Source organism: Pangasianodon hypophthalmus, chromosome 1 (assembly GCF_027358585.1).
Source record: "Pangasianodon hypophthalmus isolate fPanHyp1 chromosome 1, fPanHyp1.pri, whole genome shotgun sequence".
In the NCBI taxonomy this organism is placed as follows: Eukaryota; Metazoa; Chordata; class Actinopteri; order Siluriformes; family Pangasiidae; genus Pangasianodon; species Pangasianodon hypophthalmus.
Window position 1 is genome coordinate 13,957,069 of NC_069710.1, and position 21,718 is coordinate 13,978,786.

At 39.2% G+C, this 21,718-nt stretch overlaps 1 protein-coding gene across 1 annotated transcript in view; it reads right to left on the reverse strand.

Annotated features, from left to right (window-relative positions):
• Nucleotides 1-21,718, reverse strand: part of adamtsl4 (ADAMTS-like 4) — a 48,427-nt gene that overhangs the window by 6,913 nt on the left and 19,796 nt on the right. The window contains exons 6-14 of the mRNA XM_053240062.1: nt 4,969-5,108; nt 4,616-4,820; nt 4,208-4,365; nt 4,004-4,112; nt 2,672-2,884; nt 1,919-2,048; nt 1,631-1,835; nt 1,363-1,536; nt 1,106-1,267 (exon numbers count right to left, since the gene is read on the reverse strand). Of these exons, the coding sequence (XP_053096037.1) occupies nt 1,106-1,267; nt 1,363-1,536; nt 1,631-1,835; nt 1,919-2,048; nt 2,672-2,884; nt 4,004-4,112; nt 4,208-4,365; nt 4,616-4,820; nt 4,969-5,108 (1,496 nt within the window). The remainder of the gene's footprint in view (nt 1-1,105; nt 1,268-1,362; nt 1,537-1,630; nt 1,836-1,918; nt 2,049-2,671; nt 2,885-4,003; nt 4,113-4,207; nt 4,366-4,615; nt 4,821-4,968; nt 5,109-21,718) is intronic.

Genomic DNA, 21,718 nt, shown 5'->3' on the forward strand with positions numbered 1-21,718 from the left:
TGAATGTTAGGAGTAACAGAAATGACATAGGGCCAGGTAGTGAATGTTAAGAGTAACAGAAATGACATAGGCCAGGTAGTGAATGTTAGGAGTAACAGAAATGACACAGGCCAGGTAGTGAATGTTAGGAGTAACAGAAATGACATAGGGCCAGGTAGTGAATGTTAGGAGTAACAGAAATGACGCAGGCCAGGTAGTGAATGTTAGGAGTAACAGAAATGACGCAGGCCAGGTAGTGAAAGAGTTAAGAGTAACAGAAATGACATAGGGCCAGGTAGTGAATGTTAGGAGTAACAGAAATGACACAGGCCAGGTAGTGAATGTTAGGAGTAACAGAAATGACGCAGGCCAGGTAGTGAATGTTAGGAGTAACAGAAATGACGCAGGCCAGGTAGTGAAAGAGTTAAGAGTAACAGAAATGACATAGGGCCAGGTAGTGAATGTTAGGAGTAACAGAAATGACATAGGGCCAGGTAGTGAATGTTAAGAGTAACAGAAATGACACAGGCCAGGTAGTGAAAGAGTTAAGAGTAACAGAAATGACGCAGGCCAGGTAGTGTAAGAGTTAAGAGTAACAGAAATGACACAGGCCAGGTAGTGAATGTTAGGAGTAACAGAAATGACACAGGCCAGGTAGTGAATGTTAAGAGTAACAGAAATGACACAGGCCAGGTAGTGAATGTTAGGAGTAACAGAAATGACATAGGGCCAGGTAGTGAATGTTAGGAGTAACAGAAATGACACAGGCCAGGTAGTGAATGTTAGGAGTAACAGAAATGACATAGGGCCAGGTAGTGAATGTTAAGAATAACAGAAATGACGCAGGCCAGGTAGTGAATGAGTTAAGAGTAACAGAAATGACATAGGCCAGGTAGTGAAAGAGTTAAGAGTAACAGAAGTGATGCAGACCAGGTAGTGAATGAGTTAAGAGTAACAGAAATGACATAGGGCCAAGGCAAAATGACCCAGGCTATGCAATAAATGAGGCATAGATAACAAAAATTGACCCTAGGCAAACCATAAATGAGATGGAAGTAACAAAATTGACTCAGGTTAAGTGATAAAATACACACACACACACACACACACACTCTCCGTGTCTCACCTGTCCCCATGGTCCAGCGAACCAGTGTGTGTGTGCCACGCAGGGCCCCGAGTTACATGCCTTCATATCAGCCGGTTTCTCCTTCACACACTTGCCATCAGCTCCGCTCGACACACACACCACATCACGCTTCTGCACACCTGGACCGCACGGGGCGGAGCACTGACACACACACATGCGCGCAAACACATTTAACAAACACCCAAAAATTTCAGACTTGTTAGAAATGAGCTTGAATCTGTTTGGTCAGCACTCACTGTGTTCGTCCAATCAGTGAAGTACCAGTTGGAGACGCAGGGACCCATGTGACAGTCTTCACTTCCTTGTGGGCGGATCCTGGCGTTACACTCACCTTCGCTCACCACACCGCCATGGTCACTAACGCAGCGCACGTTCCGCGTCCTTTTACCCGCACCGCAGTCTACTGAACACTGAGGAACACGCAAACATATACAGATTTAAAACACACACGCAGCCACAAATTTCACGTGTGTATGTGTGTGTGTGTGAGTGTGTGAAACTCACGGCGCTCCAGTTGGAGGTGATCTGCCAGTGGGAGCAAGAGTGTGTGTGGCAGGCCTGGGTAGTGTTGGGCTGCATGAGCCCAGAGCAGCGCTGAGGGTGGACCCGGGTGGAGCGGCTGGAGAAATTCTGCCTGCACTGGAGCTGGCGGTGCTGCAGACCCCACCCACATGACACACTGCATTCAGACCATGCTCCCACCTCCCAGCTACACACACACATACACACACACATTAAATATAAACAGCTATAAGTAATCAACACTCTATAATATAAAACAGCGTAGCTCACTATGGTGGGCAGGGATGTAGGTTACACGACTCCTCCTCTGCGATGGGCTTAGACGCGGAGTCACATCTCCTCTCATGCACTTCTTCATTAGTGTGTCTGTTCACACACAACACCTCTCTGTGCTGGGAACCTACACACACACACACACACAAACACAAAATTCAGATTGTGCGTAATACTCGTTTCCACCACTAGTGGGCAGACAAGACAGAAACAGACAGTTGAGTATGATTAATCAGAAACAGACCTGCAGCGCACACACACACACACACACACACACACAAAACCCACACAATAAAACAGCATAATGACTCCGTAATTGGAGATCCTATGTTTGGCAGAAAGCTGTTTTTCAGAAGATTTGGCATGTGTGTGTATGTGTGTGTGTGTGTGTTCATCAGTCAGAAGGAAAAATCCCAGTATGTCAGAAATGCAGAATTTGGCAAGAAAGCACAAAAGTGCAGCATCGAACAGCCAAAGTCTAACACTGATTTCCCGGAATTTTAACCTCAAACTCGAGAAATCGATCAATGACACACGCACACACAGATACACACACACACACACACACACACACACACATTTAACAAAGGGAAAACAGAACAAGACATAGTTTTAGGGTTTTACAGGAAAAGCTAGATGGTAAATTTAGGTTATTGCCCATCTCAAATGTTAAACATTGCACAAACACACAAATGTACACACACACCCACCCACACACACACACACACGCACACACACACATACACTGACCTTTGCCACAGGTAGCAGAGCACTCACTGAGCTGACCCAGCCTCCACACAAATGGACTCTGATTATCCAATGGGATGTCGGTCCTTGGAGGGATCCGAGCATTACGATTAGGCCCAGAATTGTGGGGGCGGGGCCTCTCCGGTGTCCACCTATCAGATGAGGAGGGAGCAGAGATGGGAGGAAGGGCAGAGTCTTCGATGGCTACTACAGCACCTGCGAGAGAAAGTATTGATGTTTTCTAAATATGTAGACATAAAACATTAATATTGTGATCAAATTTAACCAAAATAAGTTTTATTCGTACATATTCTTTATGTCAGAAACACCCCATGATCTGTTCCAGTGATCCTGTAATACTTTTCTCGTCTTTCCCATTTGTTAGTGTATTTACAGTAGACATGCTACTCTAGCAACTACGGTAACAAGATGTAACAATGCACTGCTATTCACTTGGTACTACATGGTCATGCTAGTGAAAATGAGCTTTCTTGTATGTATATTTGTTTTCTGCACCAGCTAATGTCTGCTTACTTACTTAACAACACATCGATATGAACATGATTTAATGACTACCACATAAATAAAAACAATTTAGGCAGCATTTAGGAGGATACATCTTCTATATTCCAGAAATCTCTGTATAAATACAGAGGAGAAGCCAGAGAGAGAGAGAGAGAGAGAGAGAGAGAGAGAGACAGAGAGAGAGACAGAGAGAGCGAATGTATTAGCGAGCTAATTTTGCAGAGGCGATGCACATAATTGGATAGTTAAGACCAGATGCACATACATAGGCAGTCACAGCATAAACCGCAAACAGATTAAGTACATCTGGCCCTGAGTGTTTAACATTACCGTATTTTCTGGACTATAAGTATAAGGGAGAATAAAACTCACACCCTTATGCCCACGTAGATTTGACGATTTCTAATCATACAGGCATTATGATGGGCCATTTAAAGGAACCCATTTTGACTCTCAGCAGCACTGCGAGTGCATCCTAGCTTTGTAGTAGATTCTGACAACGTGTCCAGAACAATTGCTCTGGAATATAACAAACCCAAAAGTAAATCTGATTAAATATTATAAGATGGTTACTACCATCAACTATAAACAACAGTTCCCTGATTTGGGAGAGACATTGCTGTTTTGAAACCTAGTTAGCTAGCTTAGTCAGTCATATTAGACTACATTAGAATGCAAGAAAAGATCCGAACATTTGGAACATTAAACAAATACAGATACAGATAATACAGCGCTATTAAGCATGAGTGATTTCCTTCACATAACATATTGGTTTTTGTACATTTTGTTCAGTGTCTCAGAAAGACTTACTTGTCTCTCGGAGAGATGCGCTCCCTCCGTCCCACTCTCTCACTGCGTCCTTCTTCACAGGTATGTAGTACTCATAATCTACACCTGGATTCTCCTTGTGGAAAATAATCTACAAAGAGAGACAGACAGATAAATTAGCTTAGTTTAAGACTCTCAGGTCACATTGTGTGTGTGTGTGTGTGTGTGTGTGTGTGTGTGACTTACATATAGCTGCAGCAGTGTTTGCGTGGGTCCCGGAGCGGTGAGTGTTTCTCCGTGGTTGCGCGTGTACACAAATGTTGTTCCTCCTGCTTCATATTCGCCCGGAGGATCCACAGCCCAGCGACCGTTCACGATGGACTGACCAGTGCCACTACGCAACGCTACACACAAACACACACATACACTAATCACTAATCGCAAGTAATCATTTGTACATTTTGATATTCAGCACAAACACTATTATCATGAGTACTAAATATACATAACTCGCCTGTGGACCATTTGGGAGAAGTCTCCTTAAGTAGGGAACATATTTGGGCTATGAGAGAAAGCCAAACTAACATGCACAATGATTTCTATTGCAGCCTCTCTCTCTCTCTCTCTCACACACACACACACACACACACACACCGAGGTAGTTGGGGCTGGCACTGCGTTCTGTGATGTTGATGGCTGTCGCTCCGGCTGGAATGTCGAGAATTTTGTGATAGCCCAGAGGAACGCTGCTGTTCTGGAAATTTCCCGACACGCGAACACACGATCCTTCACTCCCGCCGCACACGCCGCACCGGTCACGCACCACACCCGAGCCTAACATGCCATCACACCCCTCGCTCTGGGATGAAGATTAAGGAGATAGAAAAAGAGAGAGAGAGATAATATTTTGTGCCTTTGCTTGACACCATGATCAACAGTAAATTACAGCATGGATGAGTAATGTGTGTGTGTGTGTGTGTGTGTGTGTGTGTGTAATGTGTTCTTACCAGGCATCGGCCTCCCACACACACGTCATTGGGGGTGTTATTAACACATGGGGTTCCATCTCTCACTCGCTCTGAATGACGAACATAAAAACGATAGCCGACTGGCCGACATGTTAACTCACACTGCTGATCCACTGAGCCTGAGAGAGGAAGAGAAAGATGAAGTGTGATGAGCTATTCCCCAATTTGATTATTTTCCCATAAAGGCAATTTGCCAACACTTACATAAAGCACAACACTTGGTAGAATTTATCCATTTATAGTTACATGTGATGTTGTGCAAAGTCCACAAAACGAGTTCCTGTTATCCCGTTATTGCTGCATTTATTGTGCGAGAGTGACACAGAAAGTGAGAAGGACATGACATAATTAGACAGCAAAGTTCAGAGAGATTCCAGAGACAATGTGTAAGTGTGTTTGAGGAAGAGAGTGTGTTTCAGCTGGACAAAAAATAGTGTTTCCTTGTTTTTGCTTTTGCCCTCTGGCTGACATTCTTTTAAGTACACAAACTAGACATCAATTCTTGTATTTGGGAAAGGGCCAAGTGTATGATGAACAAGGAGAGCAAGAGGATTTCCCGCTCGTCCATTCTGTCACAGTTATCTTTGAGAGATTACAGCGGAGACACTGACAGAACCAGAGCTTTTCTTACTGTCTCTGTCCCACACTCCCTTTCCCTCTCCCTCTTTCTCACCGAACGCTGGAATCTCTGCCGTCTAAAGCTGCTTTCCTGCTATGTCACTGTCTAAACAAACTGCGGCAGAGGGAACATGGCAGCAGAGAGAGAGAGAGAGAGAGAGAGAGAGAGAGAGAGAGAGAGAGAAAACAGCAGGACCTGTCCCGAGGAAGAAGAATAGCGAGAGAGAGAAAGAATCCACTCTATCTGATTTGTGTGTAACATTGTGTGACGGCTCGAGCTTTCAGCTGCTGGAGTGTGTTTTAGATCAGAATCCTTTCAAATACATAAACAGAACACACACACACACACACACACACACACACGAGGAGAGGCAGATGGGGACAAACTTTTTATTTTCAAAAATGTTCAGAATTGTGATAAAATTATGGTAAATAAATTAATAACAATAAATAGTATTGTTTTTATTAATTAACCCACAATCATGTTTTCCTGATGGTAACACTTTTACGTTTTTTTAGGAAACCCAGGTAACACTTTTACTTTTTTTTTTTTTTTGGATCCATGTAAAAATCCATGTAAAAAGATCCATGTAAAAATCTGTCATCTTCAACATGTCATCACAGACATTATTATTCCTTCACACAGTAAGGCCAAATCACAAATAGCCTCCTATTTACTACATGCGCTCACTACATAGGGTGTAACAGTGTTGTAGACCCTTAATAGTGCACTATATGTCTACTAGAATGGCTTTTGATATACAGCCACAGAAACTGTGACTAATAATTATGTGGAAAATTTTAACAACTTACAAGTCATTTATATACATAAATACAGATTTTAATAATATAAAATATACATAAAAAAACAGACATTAATACCAAAAAAGAGAAGAAAATAAAAATATATTATGAGTTAAAATTCCTCTTAGAAATCCTGTCAGGTTGCTCATGTTATATAACTGGGTAAAATATTAGCTGCATTAAATGTTACATTAAAAAGAAAGAATAAAACATACTACAGGTCTCTGTATCATGAGCGAGAACACCTCTGGCTATCAAACTAACAGGCAGATACTCCAAAGCTAACCGCTAGGTGATGGCATGACATAAAAAAAATTGATGCGCTGAATTAGCAGCAGTAATTGGACAACCTGAGGTAAAATAAATCGCAAAATTAGCATCATCTATCAACCTGAGGTAAAATAAAACACAAAATTATCATCATCTAACAACTTGAGGTAAAATAAAACACAAAATTATCATCATCTAACAACCTGAGGTAAAATAAAGTGCAAAATTAGCATCAACTTAGCAGCAGTAATTGGACAGCCTGAGGCAAAATAAAACACAAAATTATCATCATCTAACAACCTGAGGTAAAATAAAGTGCAAAATTAGCATCAACTTAGCAGCAGTAATTGGACAGTCTGAGGCAAAATAAAACACGAAATTATCATCATCTAACAACCTGAGGTAAATTAAAATGCAAAACTAGCATAATCTATCAACCTGAGGTAATTTAAAATGCAAGATTAGCATCATTTTAGCAGCAGTAATTGGACAACCTGAGGTCAAATATAAGTTACAAGATATTGCTGTGTAATGGAGAAGAACACACACACACACACACGCAGAGGAAGGTAGATACACACTCCCTCTGCTCCATCTGTGTGTAACTAGCGTGTGGGAATAACGTCGTATTCGGATGATATCATGCTACAGCTGCGACTCCCTCATACATACACACACACACACACACACACACACACACACACACACACACAAACTTCAGTTCACTCCCTAAATCTGTGTGTTTATCGTTCCTGTCTCTCTGCTGCTCCACTGTCCAGCTCCAGAAAACTCCCCTTAAACTCTGTTTACAGTTTTCTCAACTTTCTCCCTATTTTTCCCTCTTTGCTTTCTCCTTCTTTCGTCATTCCATCTCTCTCTCTCTCTCTCTCTCTCTCTCTCTCTCTCTCTCTCTCTCTCTCTCTCTCTCCAGTTTTTCTAATCAGAGCTGGGTGGAGAGGCTTGGCATCAAATCCAAAAAATGAGGGATTTGGATGAAAAAGGGTAGAAGAAATAAAACAAGGGTGTTTAGCAAAAAGAAGACAAGATGCTCTATTTATCCCTTTATCATTCTCTCTGCCTTTATTCTGCTAATCATCTCTACACTCATGAAAAGAAGTTTCAAACTTTTTCCAAGTGTATTCCAGTGTTTCCAAGTTAATTCCAAGTGTAACCCCTGTAAGAAGGTTAAAAACCTTAGCGATCCAAAGAAGCCTTGTGGTACCTGTTTTTTTCTAAGAGAGTAGAAGGCCAAAATGAAGTATCCACATCTATGCTGCTAGCTTGAAAAACAAAATATTTTTTAGAAAGACATCTGCTATTATTCAGCTCTTATTAGCATTTCTTGTTCTAACCTAACGTGACACCACACTTAACTCGCTCTGGGTGCTCTAAATGTAAAAGTCCTCATGTTTCTCAGTTTGTCCTTCACTCTCCTTGTCTCTCATTTCCTGTCCTCTTGTAAGGCAGATGAATGGAGCAGATGTGTGCTATTTTTTGACATTGTAAGTGAAAACACCGCTCAGGATGAGGAATAAAACGTAAGACCACTTCGACTGCTTTGGGACCTGGTGTAAACTGGACATTGTTATCTCATCTCATAACATTTTTAGTCTGTTTTGACTGCTAATAAATTCTATATTATACCATTCAATATTGTCAGTGTGTGCGTGTTGGATCTGGCGACTCAGTAGTAGAGTTATAGATTAAATGTGTATTTTGAAGATGCACACATAGACTTACCCTGCATGTAATGCTACAGGCACAAGCTAAAGTAGCTGTGTTTATAAGCAAAGCAAATCTGTTAAAACATCACCATTTGTATATGTTACATGTATCCCAACTAAATGTGTACATCATCATTTGCTTTGAAATTTTATCATTTATATTCTGTTATTTCCAGATAAACTCTACGTTAAGCAGGGATCAAGGTTTTGAGACTGGCCTTGAGTACCTCAAGGATCCTACATCATGTACCATGGTACGATGCTGGAAGCAGCGTGGAAGATCAAGCGTTACAGTCTCAGGCACTCATCTAATGGGATGCTGGGGCCCGGAGTCTACATGTGCAGAAGTATGGAAAAAGCTCTGCGTTACCCCTTAAATCCTGAAGCCGAGGAGAGACTGGCCATCATGAAGCTGAAGGTACGAGTGGGGAAAGTGAAGAAAATTGACAGACAGAGCCATCCTCTGCTGATGTCCTGACATAAGCGTGGATACGACGCAGTGTGGGTGCCATCAAACTGCTGTATGGTATCACGCGGCCTGGCGGAAGACTGCATCTGGGATCCAGATCGAATAAAAGTGCTGAAGATCTACCAGGTTTTAAAATGTACTGATGACAATTTTCTGTGCATGATTCTCTAACTGTGTAGATTTTAGAGTCTATTCCAGGAAAAAAAGAAAAAATAGCTAACAAACATGAGAAGAGACAGACTGCAACCTTCAACATCCTGAAGCTTGTGGCCAGAAAAGTGCCTGAATGTATTTTCATTCATTCTCAGCTACCAGTAAACCTTTCATCATGTCCACAATAAAATATTAAAATTGTTTCAGATATCAAGTGGACTCTGGATGAATGTCCTGGTAGAATTCAAACATGTGGTTATCTTTACATTGTGTCAGGCCTGCTGTACTTGAAATAAAATTGAATCCTTCGTACAGTGTTGGCTTAGTGATTAAAGTTTTTTTTACTAGGACCTGAAAGGTTGTGACTTTTTTATCCACCATCATACTGTCTTCAGATTTCTCTGTCCTTAAATCACTAAAGGGTCTCTTTAGCCCTGAAAATTTCTTGCACCCCATCCCATAATCTATCAAATCTGTAACATTGCCTCATCAGTATATTTCCAGCCAGATCTGGACCAGAGGTTCATCTGTTTCCTCAGGGGTACCACATGAGTCTGGAAAGCATGCCTGGGACATGACTGTCTTGCTTACGTTACTGCATTTTTCCTGCTATTGCAGCTCTTGGATCAGACTCAGTCTCACTTGCACTGGAGAGTCTGCTATGTTTCATCACTAAACATGGCCAAAACCACACTGCAAATCAACATCCATGCTTACTCACCACTATTCCAATTCCAAAACTTTCAAATCAATTTTGAATATGAAGGTATGAACCTATTTTCAATCCACTTTATTGTGTCACAAATTTAATGAAACAATAGACTAACCACCTGACCAAGAACTGGGACTACTGTCAAACTGTCATGATTAAACTCAATGTCATTGTTTATGTAAAATAAGTGAAACAGATGGAGTAAAATATTAAATACCTTTGTGTGATATCAAACATCCAAATAAAGTTTGAAAAAAAAAAAAAAAAAGACTTGCTCAATTAATATTCTATTGAGGATGCTTGATTGACAGCCCCGTGTCTGAGACCCCGCCTGCTACGTCACTCTTGTTCAACCGCAACTGTAGCAACCACCCTCAACATGGGTTAGTTAAACAGTAAACGATGCTTGCTAGGTTAGCTTCTGACTGACTAGGCTAGATTTTTAGTTGTCACAACACTACCTTTCACTTGCTAAGTCAGCTTTCTCTTGCTCAGCTAGCTAGCTTTCACTCACTAGATTAGCTTTAACTCACCAAGATAGCTCTTACTTGCTAGGTTAAGTTTCACTTGCTAGTTCAATTTTTGCTCACCAGATTTGCTAGGTTAGCTTTTGATTGCTTAGACAAGTTAACTTTACAGAAAAAATTAGCTGAATTCTGGTGAAGTTTATGCAGAAAGTAAAAAGCCACAAATTATTTAGACTTTTTAAATGCATATTGTTTATACTATTATTGAAAGAATGAGGAAAATGATGTGTTTTTTTAAATAAATGCTAAAAATCTAAAGCATGCTTGTAACGTAGTGAACCAGATGGTACTTCATTATTTGCAATACAGAGATGAGTCACTGCAGGAAAGCACCAAGAAAGTTGACTAGTTTCCTATAACACCACATCCTGAAGTATTTTGCCAAAGTTAACAATTTTAAATTTAGTAAAGAATGATGTCATAATTCTTTATCCATTTATAGTTACATTTAATGTTGTGAAACTTTAGCTTCTCTTCTCACTTACATTACAGCAGCGCTAAACAGCCATTTCCTCACCCGATTCTCTTTTTTCTCTCTTAAAGTTAATAAGACAAGAAAATGCAGCTTGTCATGTTACCAAGAAACTACAAAATGTAAATTCCTTGGTCCTGAATGTCATGTGAGAAAAAGGTGAGACGGATGTAAGTGCAGTTAAGTGTTTTATTAGAAGAGCTCGCAAACAATTCCAAAATGTGAGTCAAAATCGTCAACAGGAAACAGGCAGAAGTCAGCTGATTAATGAACAATAATGGCAGGGATAATCCAAAATACACAAACTAGGGGAGTACTGGAGTATCACAACAGAACTGGAGTATCACAACAGAATCGGAGTATCACAACACAGAGCAAAACAACTTGGTAAAGAAACACACAGAGCGATACTTTGCCCTGAAGAAAGAAACATGACGGTTGAAATACACAAACTTATCAAGGGGCAAACTGAAAACAAGTGAGAGTAATGACACACGTGGGAGACAACCAAGGACAAGACATGGGAGGAGACAAGACATGAACCAAAACTAAACACACGTGGCAACGTAACCAAACACGTGACAATGCGGAAGAACGCGCTGTAGTGCTGCAATCTGCTAGGCGCGCTGAGAGCTTCTGCCTGCAGCGGTCGCTGCAAGGGGGAAATACGTGACACTGAAGATGTCGGAAAACATAGCGACACAGCTTTACCTCTGAATGTTAATAAACATCGCCTTATAGATAACTTTACTGTATCAATGATTACACACGTTTCATTTTTATTTTAATCTCTGTATGTGGAGAAACCTGCATACAATAGTGTGGAGAGACAAGATCCTGAATCATTTGACCAGAAAAGTGTACAAAAGATACAACATTATCAAGTAGCGAAGCAGGTCTTACTTTCATTCAGAAATAAGATACACACCTGGGCAATAAAATGTTTTTTAGAATGTTCAAACTAGTTTTACCTGTCACGCTTCTGAAATAGAGCAGGGGTACATTCTTTTCTAATAACATTAAAGGAAAGCAAAAGTACCGCTCAAGGTGAAGTATAAAATTGAGCAGACTGTAAAACTTGATACTAGAAGTAAAATCATCAGCTGGTAAATAACCCCACTCTTTTTTTCAGGCCTTTCTATTTTCTGAAGGTATATTATATATTTCGTTATATTTACTTAAACATAGCTAGACTGCACTCTTCTGCATACATGAGCTCACAGACACCTGCGATCAGCTATGTCACTGTGATTGGCCCGTTTCGTTCCTTAGACGGATGGCTGTGGAAATGACTCGTTTCAAACTTCAAAATTCAATCTTCTGAATTGGGAGCCCGGTTACTATTTCTGACTGTACCTGTCTACAATATTTTCTAACAAACTTAGTTGGTTCTATTTCCCAAAATATAAAAACAAATGAGTAATTTCAATCACTGTGACTCTGACTATGCTAAAGCAGTTATTGAAGATGAACAAATGAATGAATGAACAAATAAATGAATGAATGAAAGAATGAATGTGGTAAATGCAAATACATTTTTTTTTTACATCACAAAAACCTGCAATATTAACAGGGGTGTGCAGACTTTTTATATCCACTGCAGTTTGAGATTTTGAAATATACAGCCAATTGTATTGCTACATCCTAAACCTATAGGACATCCATTAAAGCACACATAAGGAAGCTAGCATTTGGACCTTGAATTATTATGTTTGATTTCAGGTAAATTTTCCATGGACCTAAATTTTGAGAGAGGCCTTAGGTACTTGGTGCACTATGGAGGCCACAGATACTACATCATGTACCACAGTATAATGCTGGCTGCAGCAGAGATGATCATGCTGCAAGGTTGTAGACATCTGATGGGATGTTGGGGCCTGGTGTCTATGTGAACAGAAGTTTCGAAAAAGCTCTGCATTACCCCCTGAATCCTGACCCGTGGGAGTGAAGTTTATGTCCATGTTAAAAAAAAAAGCCACCAATTAAAAATTCTATAAAATCTAGAGATATGCCTGACGAGCTCAGACCTGAAGTCTTTTGAGGTTCTATTTACATCGGTATGAGATGATGATTTATAATATAGATTTTGAAATGAAAGGTACAATTGTATTGCTACATCCTGGACCAATGAGACATATAATTATATAATAAGAGTAAAAGTAAGAATTTGACCCTTGAATTATTATATTTCCATGGACCCTGATTATAATAGAGGTCTGGACCACACAGGCCACAAATCCTACATCATGCACCACGATATGACGTTGGACGCAATGTGGAAAATCAAGTGTCATGGTTTCAGACACTCATCTGATGGGATGCTGGAGCCTGGCGTCTATGTCTCAAAGATCCTGATGCTCGTAGCCATAAAAGTGTACAAAATAAACAACATTATTGAGTAGTGAAGCAGGTCTTACTTTCATTGTCTTGTTTCTATCTGAAGTAAAATATACAACTGTAAATTAAAATGTTTTTTAAAATGTTCAAACTAGCTTTACTTGTGCTGGTACATTCTTTTCTAAAACCTCTAAAGGAAACCAAAAACACAGTGAACTATAAAAGCGAGCAGGCTGTGAAACTTGACATATGAAGTAAACTCATCAGCCGGTAAGTAACCCCACTCTTTCTGTGTTGCTGTTCTGTTGGATTGTATATTGTATTTTTCAGTACTGCTGCTGTATAGAGCAAATAGAAAGTAGAGGTACATTTAGAGAATGAAAGTAATGCTGCACTCCATATTTATTCCGTTTTAAGCACTGAGAGACCCAGTCATAAGATCTCCAACCTGTAATCCCTCATGAACAACCTCTAGTTCCTGATTAATAACGTGTAGTCCCTTCATTAATAAAGTGTAGTTCCTCATTAACAACCTGTAGTTCCTCTTTAATAACAACCTGTAGTTCCTCATTAATAACATGTAATTCCTCATTAATAACAACCTGTAGTTCCTCAGTAATAATGTGTAGTTCCTCATTAATAACAACCTGTAGCTCCTCATTAACAATGTGTAGTTCCTCATTAATAACAACCTGTAGCTCCTCATTAATCACGTGTGGTTCATCATTAATAACAACCTGTAGCTCCTCATTAATCACGTGTGGTTCATCATTAATAACAGTGTGTAGTTCCTTGGTAAGTGAAGCTTACACTTGCACACATGTGGTTCTTAAGGTCCAATCATCTACCATAAGTGAGTCCTAAATATGCACTATATCATCAACTAAATTCAAACAAAAGACTAACCCTTTAAGGTGCCAAGTGTTTGTACTATAAAACCCTGGTTTAATACCTGAGTATGAGAGTATAAATCTGAATTCTGAAATATTCTGAGTTCAGTATGTTTACCAAACATAGCTTGAGAGGGTTTCAGTTTAAATAACAAAATATGGCAATACTTCCTGGGACGAAAGCCAAACAACCTGATTGAAACGTGGATTTGGGGAACTCTGCTCTCTAATGCGGTTTATCGTGTTCAATGCTTTTACTCAAAAATAGCTGCATCATGTTGAAGTTCTGGGAATTTTTCTGTTAATCCCAATTGCAGGGATACACAACTAAAATTTAAGGGTCCAGATACACAAAACTCCTTACTTACAGAGGTCCGGACAAGCAAATAACATGACTAAATGGCGACAACAATTACCTTTTAATGCTCCCCCTTTTGACTAGCATGCTACAAGGCATGTATGTGCAACAGTTTTTGTTCCCCCTTTTGACTAGCATGCTACAAGGCATGTATGTGTGACGGTTTTTATTCCCACTCAAGCCTGCTCTGACAGAAAGTTTGACTGTAAGACATAGAAACATCAAAAACATATTGAGATTTCTAAACAATATGGCTGCCACATGCCAATCAATTTTAGAGAGGCAGAATTTAATTTACTCAAACATCTGTAACTCAGGCCTGGTTGCAAGGATTCGCACAAAATGTTAAAAGCCTATTTAATACAATGTGGTCTGCATCGTTTGGAGCATGGATCATCAATAGGGAATGGAGTTACGTTCAAATTGCTGTTTCACAGGAAACATAAGTCCCATCAAGATCAAACTAGAAAAACATGGCCACCATCAACCAGTTAGCTTTTTGCAGGCATTTCACGTGATTAGCACACAACAGCTACCAACCAGAGAGGGTGAAAGCTAACAGTTGCTTCCTCCGAGATATCTGAAGCCAGCCCACTGTATCCACCTCTGTACACCACAACAATGGATTTGAAATGAAGCAATCAAGATGTGATTGAAGTGTAGACTTTCAGCTTTAATTCAAATGGTTTAACAAAAATATTGCATTAACTGTTTAGGAATTACAGCCATTTTTACATAGTCCCTACATTTTCACAGGCTCAAAAGTAATTGGACAAACTAACAATCATAAATATTAGGATTATTTTTAATAATTGAATGCAAATCCTTTGCAGTCAATGGCTGCCTGAAGTGTGGAACCCATGGACATCACCAAATGAGTTCCCTCCCTTGAGATAATTTACCAGGCCTTTACTGCAGCTGCCTTCAGTTGCTGCAGGTTTGTGGGACTTTCTGCCTTCAGTTTTGTCTTCAGTGAGTGAAAAGCATGCTCAGTTGGACAGAAGTCATCAGACATTTAAGAACATTTAATGTCTTTGCCTTAAGAAGCCCTTGGGTTGCTTCTACAGTATGGTTTGGGTCATTATCCATCTGTACTGTATATCAGTTTTGCAGGATTTGACTAAATCTGAGCAGAAAGTATAGCTCTGTACACTTCAGAATTCATCTTGCTACTTCTATCAGGAGTCACATCATCAATAAACACCAGTGACCCAGTTCCATTGGAAGTCATGCATGCCCATGCGATAACACTGCCTCCACATGTTTGATAGATGATGTGCTATGCTTTGGCTCATGAACCCTTCCTTTCCTTCTCCATACTCTTCTCTCCCCATCACTCTGGTACAAGTTAATCTTGTACTGGTCAGGCTTTTTATTATTATTATTATTATTATTAATTTTTTTTTAGCAAAGTCTAATCTGGACTTTCTGTTCTTGAGTGTTACAGTGGTATTCATCTTGAGGTGAACCGTTTGTATTTACATTCTCTTACATTAGGTGTCTCTTGATTGTAGACTTTGACAGTGATACGCCTACCCTCTCCAGAGTGTTCTTGACTTGGCTAGATGTTGTGAAGGTTTTTTTTTTCAACAAGGAAAGAATTCTGCATTCATCCACTTTAGTTGTCTTCCATGGTCTTCCAGGCCTTTTGGTGCTGCTGGGCTCACCAGTGCATTTCTTCTTTTTAAGAATGTACCAAATTGTTGATTTGGCTACTCCTAAAGTTTATTTTTTCAGCCTAATGATGGCCTCCTTTACTTGCATCGACACCTCTCTGGACCAAAACGGCTGTAATTCCTAATATTTTAATGCAATATTTTTGTTAAATCCATTGAATTAAAGATGAAAGTCTACATTTCAATCACATCTTGATTGCTTCATATTGCAAAATTACAAAAATTTCATTGTCCAAATACATATGGACCTGACTGTAAGTTTGATAGAAAATATCACAGACAGGTAAACTTGAAAAAAAAAAACCTCACAATCTCCTGACGATAGGGCAAATGCTTTCTTGTTGTGTCACTCAGCAGCCCAGCTATTGTCCATTTTAACTGTCTGTGATATTTACAACAAATTTAGTTGGACCTATTTCACAAAATACAAAGAAATTAGTTTATATATATATATATATATATCATTAATCGTTTGGTTCAGTTCACTGCAATACGTTGTTGGGTCTGCCGCTTGACAACCCTATCTTAATAATTTTTAAAATGACCCATGAAGTAACATATTGTATTAGTTTTCCATCATAAAACAAGCTCAAACTTGAAAACTTGTTTTCAGGTAAATTTTCCATGGATCGTGATTTTGTTAGTTCCTCATAGGGCCATGATGGCCGCGTATACTATATCATGTACCATGGAACAACGCTGTCTGCAGCACAGAAGATCAAGCATCATGGTTTCAGGCGCTCATCTGATGGGATTCTGGCGCCTGGCATCTACATGAGCAGAAGTATGAATAAAGCTGAGCATTACCCCCTGAATCCTAAACCCGGGGAGAGACTGGCCATCATGAAGCTGTGGGTACGAGTAGGCAGGGTAAAGAGAATCAACAGGCAGGGTCATCCTTTACAGAAGACTTGGCATGAGCATGGATATGACACCGAACTGTGGCATGGTGCCAAGCGGCCTGGAGGAACACTGCATCTGGGATCCGAATCAAATAGAAGTGCTGTGTGTGTGGGAAGTTGAAAGTTAACTATGATGACCTGATGTGCCGGATTATCTAGCAAGGATCTACGACTTCTGAAACAGAATTATTATGAAATGAAAAGTGATGGTTCTTCCTGGAAATGAGGAAATATCTAATCCTGCTTGTTTATATGTTGTTTAAAACCAAGTGCCTGAAGAAAAAAGGTGTGACAGTTTTTGTATTTTTTTTCATTTAAGTACAAACAGAATTATGAGATCTGTTTTTTTTTCTTTTTGAGAAAATGGCAGTGGCATTCCTTTAAATTTGTTTCCTAAAAGAAACCCATGGTTACTGGTTCTATTCTGAAGCCTTATATTTACATATTTTGAACTCTAAATGAAAAGAATTCATGACTGCATCTTACATTATGAATTATTGTTGATGTCACTTGAATGAAAATGGGACTACTATTAATCTGTCATGATTAAAGTCAGCATCATTTATTACTTATGTAATAAGGTGAAATAATTGGTGCGAAAAAGTGTGTTTTAAATATGTTTGTAATATGATACAACGTGGCATCAATGATGAAATTACTGACACTGGAGACTCCTTCTGTAAATGTTACAAACCTTACAAAAATATGTCCCAGTGAATGAATTGTTACTATAGGAACAAAAATGTATTAGAAAGAGCACCTTAATATAAACCTGTGTTTTGCAGCTGTACTACTCAACTCCTTCTGACAAGATCCTGAAGCCTGTGGCCAGAAAAGTGTACAAAAGATATCAAATAGCTGGCACAATATTATCAGGCTATCAGACTTTCCTCATATGCACAACTGGGCAATAAAATGTTGTGTAACTGTCATGCAGCTGAAATAGTGCAGGTGTGCTTTCTTTTTTAAGATGTCGAAAGGAAAGTGAAAGTACCGCTCAGAATGAAACACAGACTGTGAACCTTTAACGTTTAACATTAAACGACCAACTGGTAAGTAACCGAACTTTTTCTCTCTTGCTTTTCTGTTGGATTGTATATTTTGTCTTTCGGTACTGTGACCGGGAAAAAAAAGAAAATAGAATGTAGTTATGTTTAGTAGACTTATATTTAGAGTTGTTTTGAAATGGATGCTGCAGTCTATATTTATCCTGTTTTTAAACCTGAATTCTGAGATCGAGTTTAGTATGCTTCCTCAAACATAACCTGATGGAGGATTTTAAATGTCAAAGACACATTCTGTCAAAACAAAACATCCGTGGGACGAAAGCCAGGAACATACTAAACAACCTGATCTGAATATGGTTTTGAACTTCAAACTCTAATGCTGTTTATCATGCTTAGTGTGTTTACTCAAAAATAGCAGCATCACATAGAAGCCCTGGGAATTTTCCTCTTAATCTCTAATGGCTTCAAGTTAAAATGATCCATGGAATAACATGATATATGACTTTTCCATGGTAAAACAGGCTCAGCTTGCTTGTGAAAAGGCTTTTGGGGCTCCACTTCCATCAAGTGTACAAGTATATTACTACAGCCTGGGTAATGCGACATCCATTAAATCACACGTAAGTAGAACAGAATTTGGACCTTGAATTATTATACTTGTTTTCAGGTGAATTTTCCATGGACGAAGATTTCGTGAGAGGCCTTAGGGCCTTGTTGGAACACGGAGGCCGAAAATCCTACATCATGTACCACGGTACGACGCTGGAAGCTGCACGGGAGATCAGGCGTGATGGTTTCAGACGGTCCTCTGATGGGATGCTGGGGCCTGGTGTCTACGTGAGCAGAAGTGTGGATAAAGCCAAGCGCTACCCTCTGAATCCTGGGCCCGAGGAGAGACTGGCCATCATGAAGCTGAAGGTACGAGTGGGGAAAGTGAAGAAAATTGACAGGCAGGGCCATCCTCTTCAGAAATCTTGGCATAGGCATGGATATGACACGGCATGGGTGCCACCGAACTGCGGCATGGTTCCAAGCGGCCTGGAGGAAGACTGTGTCTGGGATCCAGATCGAATAGAAGTGCTGGATATATGGGAAGTTGAAAGAAAAACCAACAATGACACGTGTCGGATTATTTGATGAGGTTCTACCATCATTTGGTTCTACCATCATTTCTACCATCTGAAATGAAATGTGATTGTTCTTCTTCGAAGTCCTCAACAAACTCACACTTTATTCTTAAATCACTTTATTATTTATTCTTATTTTTGATGATTTTAAACTAACACTTCAGGGAGTGTTAGTTTAAAACCATCAAAAATAGGAGTAAATAATAAGCCAATACCTGAAGAATTATAAATTATTATTTAAGAATTATTATAAGGAATGTTTAATACTGATTGTTTATCTCATGTTTTAATCAGAGTTTATGTATCAGACCATATTCAGTGACCAAATCTCTCCAAATGGCATTTTTCTAAAAGAAACACAGGGCTAGTGGTGCTAATTTGAAGTCTAATGTTTACATCTTTTGAACTCTCAGTGAAAATGAAACCTCATTGCGTGAAATCATGATCACATTTTATATTACGGTCTTATGACTTTTTATTGATGTCACCTGACCAAAAAAGGGACTACTGCCAGTTTGTTATAACTAGACTAAGCACCATTTTCACTTCCTGCGTAGTTCTTTGTACTTTCAAGATGAAATCTTAAATATGACATATTATTCCAAATGTGAGTCTTATATTATCTTATTATCTTATTATATTATTATAACATATATTATTATATATCCAACAAAGTTTGAATGAAAAACAAATGGACCTGCTCAAATAAAACACAGCTGAAATCACTGATGAGACTGTTCACAACTGTTCTGCTGGGCGTGGCCTAATATTCTAATGAGCACACTTGATTGACAGCCTTCTACCTGAGACTCCACCTGTGGGAATCACGAATGTTCAACATCCATATAGTAACCATAATAGGTTATGTTTGCTAGATTTCACTTGCTAGCCAGCTTTCAATCTCTAGGTTAGCTTTCACTCACCAAGTGAGCTTTCACTTTGCAAAGCTAGCTTTCACTTGCTAGGTCAGCTTTTCCTTTCTCTCCCGAGCTTAGATTTCAGTCTCTAACTAGCTTTCACCTACTAGGTTAGCTTTCACTCAATAGATAGCTTTGACTTCCTAGGTTAACTAGCTAGCTTTCACTCACCGTGTTAGCTTTTGCTGGCTAGATTAGCTTTAGATTAGCTCAAGATCAGTGTTCACTTGCTCACTCACTAGGTCAGTTTCTGCTCACTAGATTAACCTCAGTTAGCTTTTTGTTTGTGCTAGGTTAGCTTTTTGTTTGGCTGACAGATTTTGCTTGTTATGTGGTAAATTCTGGTGCAGTTTATGCAGACATAAAAACACCAATGATTCAGATGTCTTAATGCATATTATTATTATTACTTACATTGAGAGGATGAGAAGATAAATTGTGGGTTTTTTTAAAATAAATGCTACAGGTATATTGCTATAAAATCTAAAGACATGCTCTTAGCCAGTGGACAGAAGACTGTAGAGTAGTGAACCAGCTCATACTTTTACTATCTGTAATATAAATAGTTATGAGTCACCACAGGAAAGCACCTCGTGCAGAGTCCAAAATATGTGCACTATATTCCTTATCAAACGACAGGATGGAAAAAGGCTGTAAGATTCAGATGAAGCTCAGACAGAAACAAGCACATAAAGTCAATCCTAAACCACGAGTTGATTATTCTCATCTAACAGCATGTCCTGTTTATTTGTTTATAGTTCCATTTAATACATTTATATACATTTAATACATTATAGCAGCTATAAACAGTCATTACCTCACCAGCTTTTTTTCTCTCTCTTGAAGCTGGTCATGTTACTGAGAAACATATAAACAAAGCGTAAACAAACTCCTCTGTCCTCAAGCGTGAGGTCTGGAAAAAACACTGACCTTTACTGGAAAAAGTGCTGACACTGGAGACTCCTTTGATAAATGTTAAATAAACATCTCATTACAGAAAAATGTGAAAACACACATGTGTATGTGATGATAAAAGAAAAAATAAAAAAACAAATATGTATAGCAAGATGGATTGGGTAAATCTGCAGATGGATGGATGGATGGCAAGATGGATTAGATAGAGGTATACATGAATAAATGGGTGGATGGGATGGATGGATAGAGAGGTAGAGGAATTGCTGGATGGAGCAACACATGATGGATAGACAGTAGGAAAGATGGAGATGGATGGAAAGGTAGAGAAATGTATTGATGGATGGATGGATGGATGAATGGAGCAACACATGATGGATAGATGATAAGAAGGATGGATGGATGAATGGATGAATGAATGAATGAATGAAGCAACATGTGATGGATAGATGGTAAAAAGGATAGATGGATAGATGAATGAATGAATCTAGCAACATATGATGGATAGATTATAAGAAGGATGGATGGATGGAGGGATGGAGCAACACATGATGGATAGATGAATGAATGAATGAAGTAACAAATGATAGAAGGAATGGTCGATGGATAGATGGATTGATGGATGGATGGATGGATGGCAAGATGAAGTTGAACTACAGATGGATAGATGGATGTTTGAATGAAAGTACAAATGAAGGGATTGATGGATGCATGAATAAACTGAACGGAAAGGTAGATGAATGGATGGGTGAGCAGCATATGATGGACAGATGGATGGACATATGCACTATATATGCTGTGTTGAAAGAAAAAAAAAATAACAAACTAACAAAAAGGAAATAGGAAACAAAATT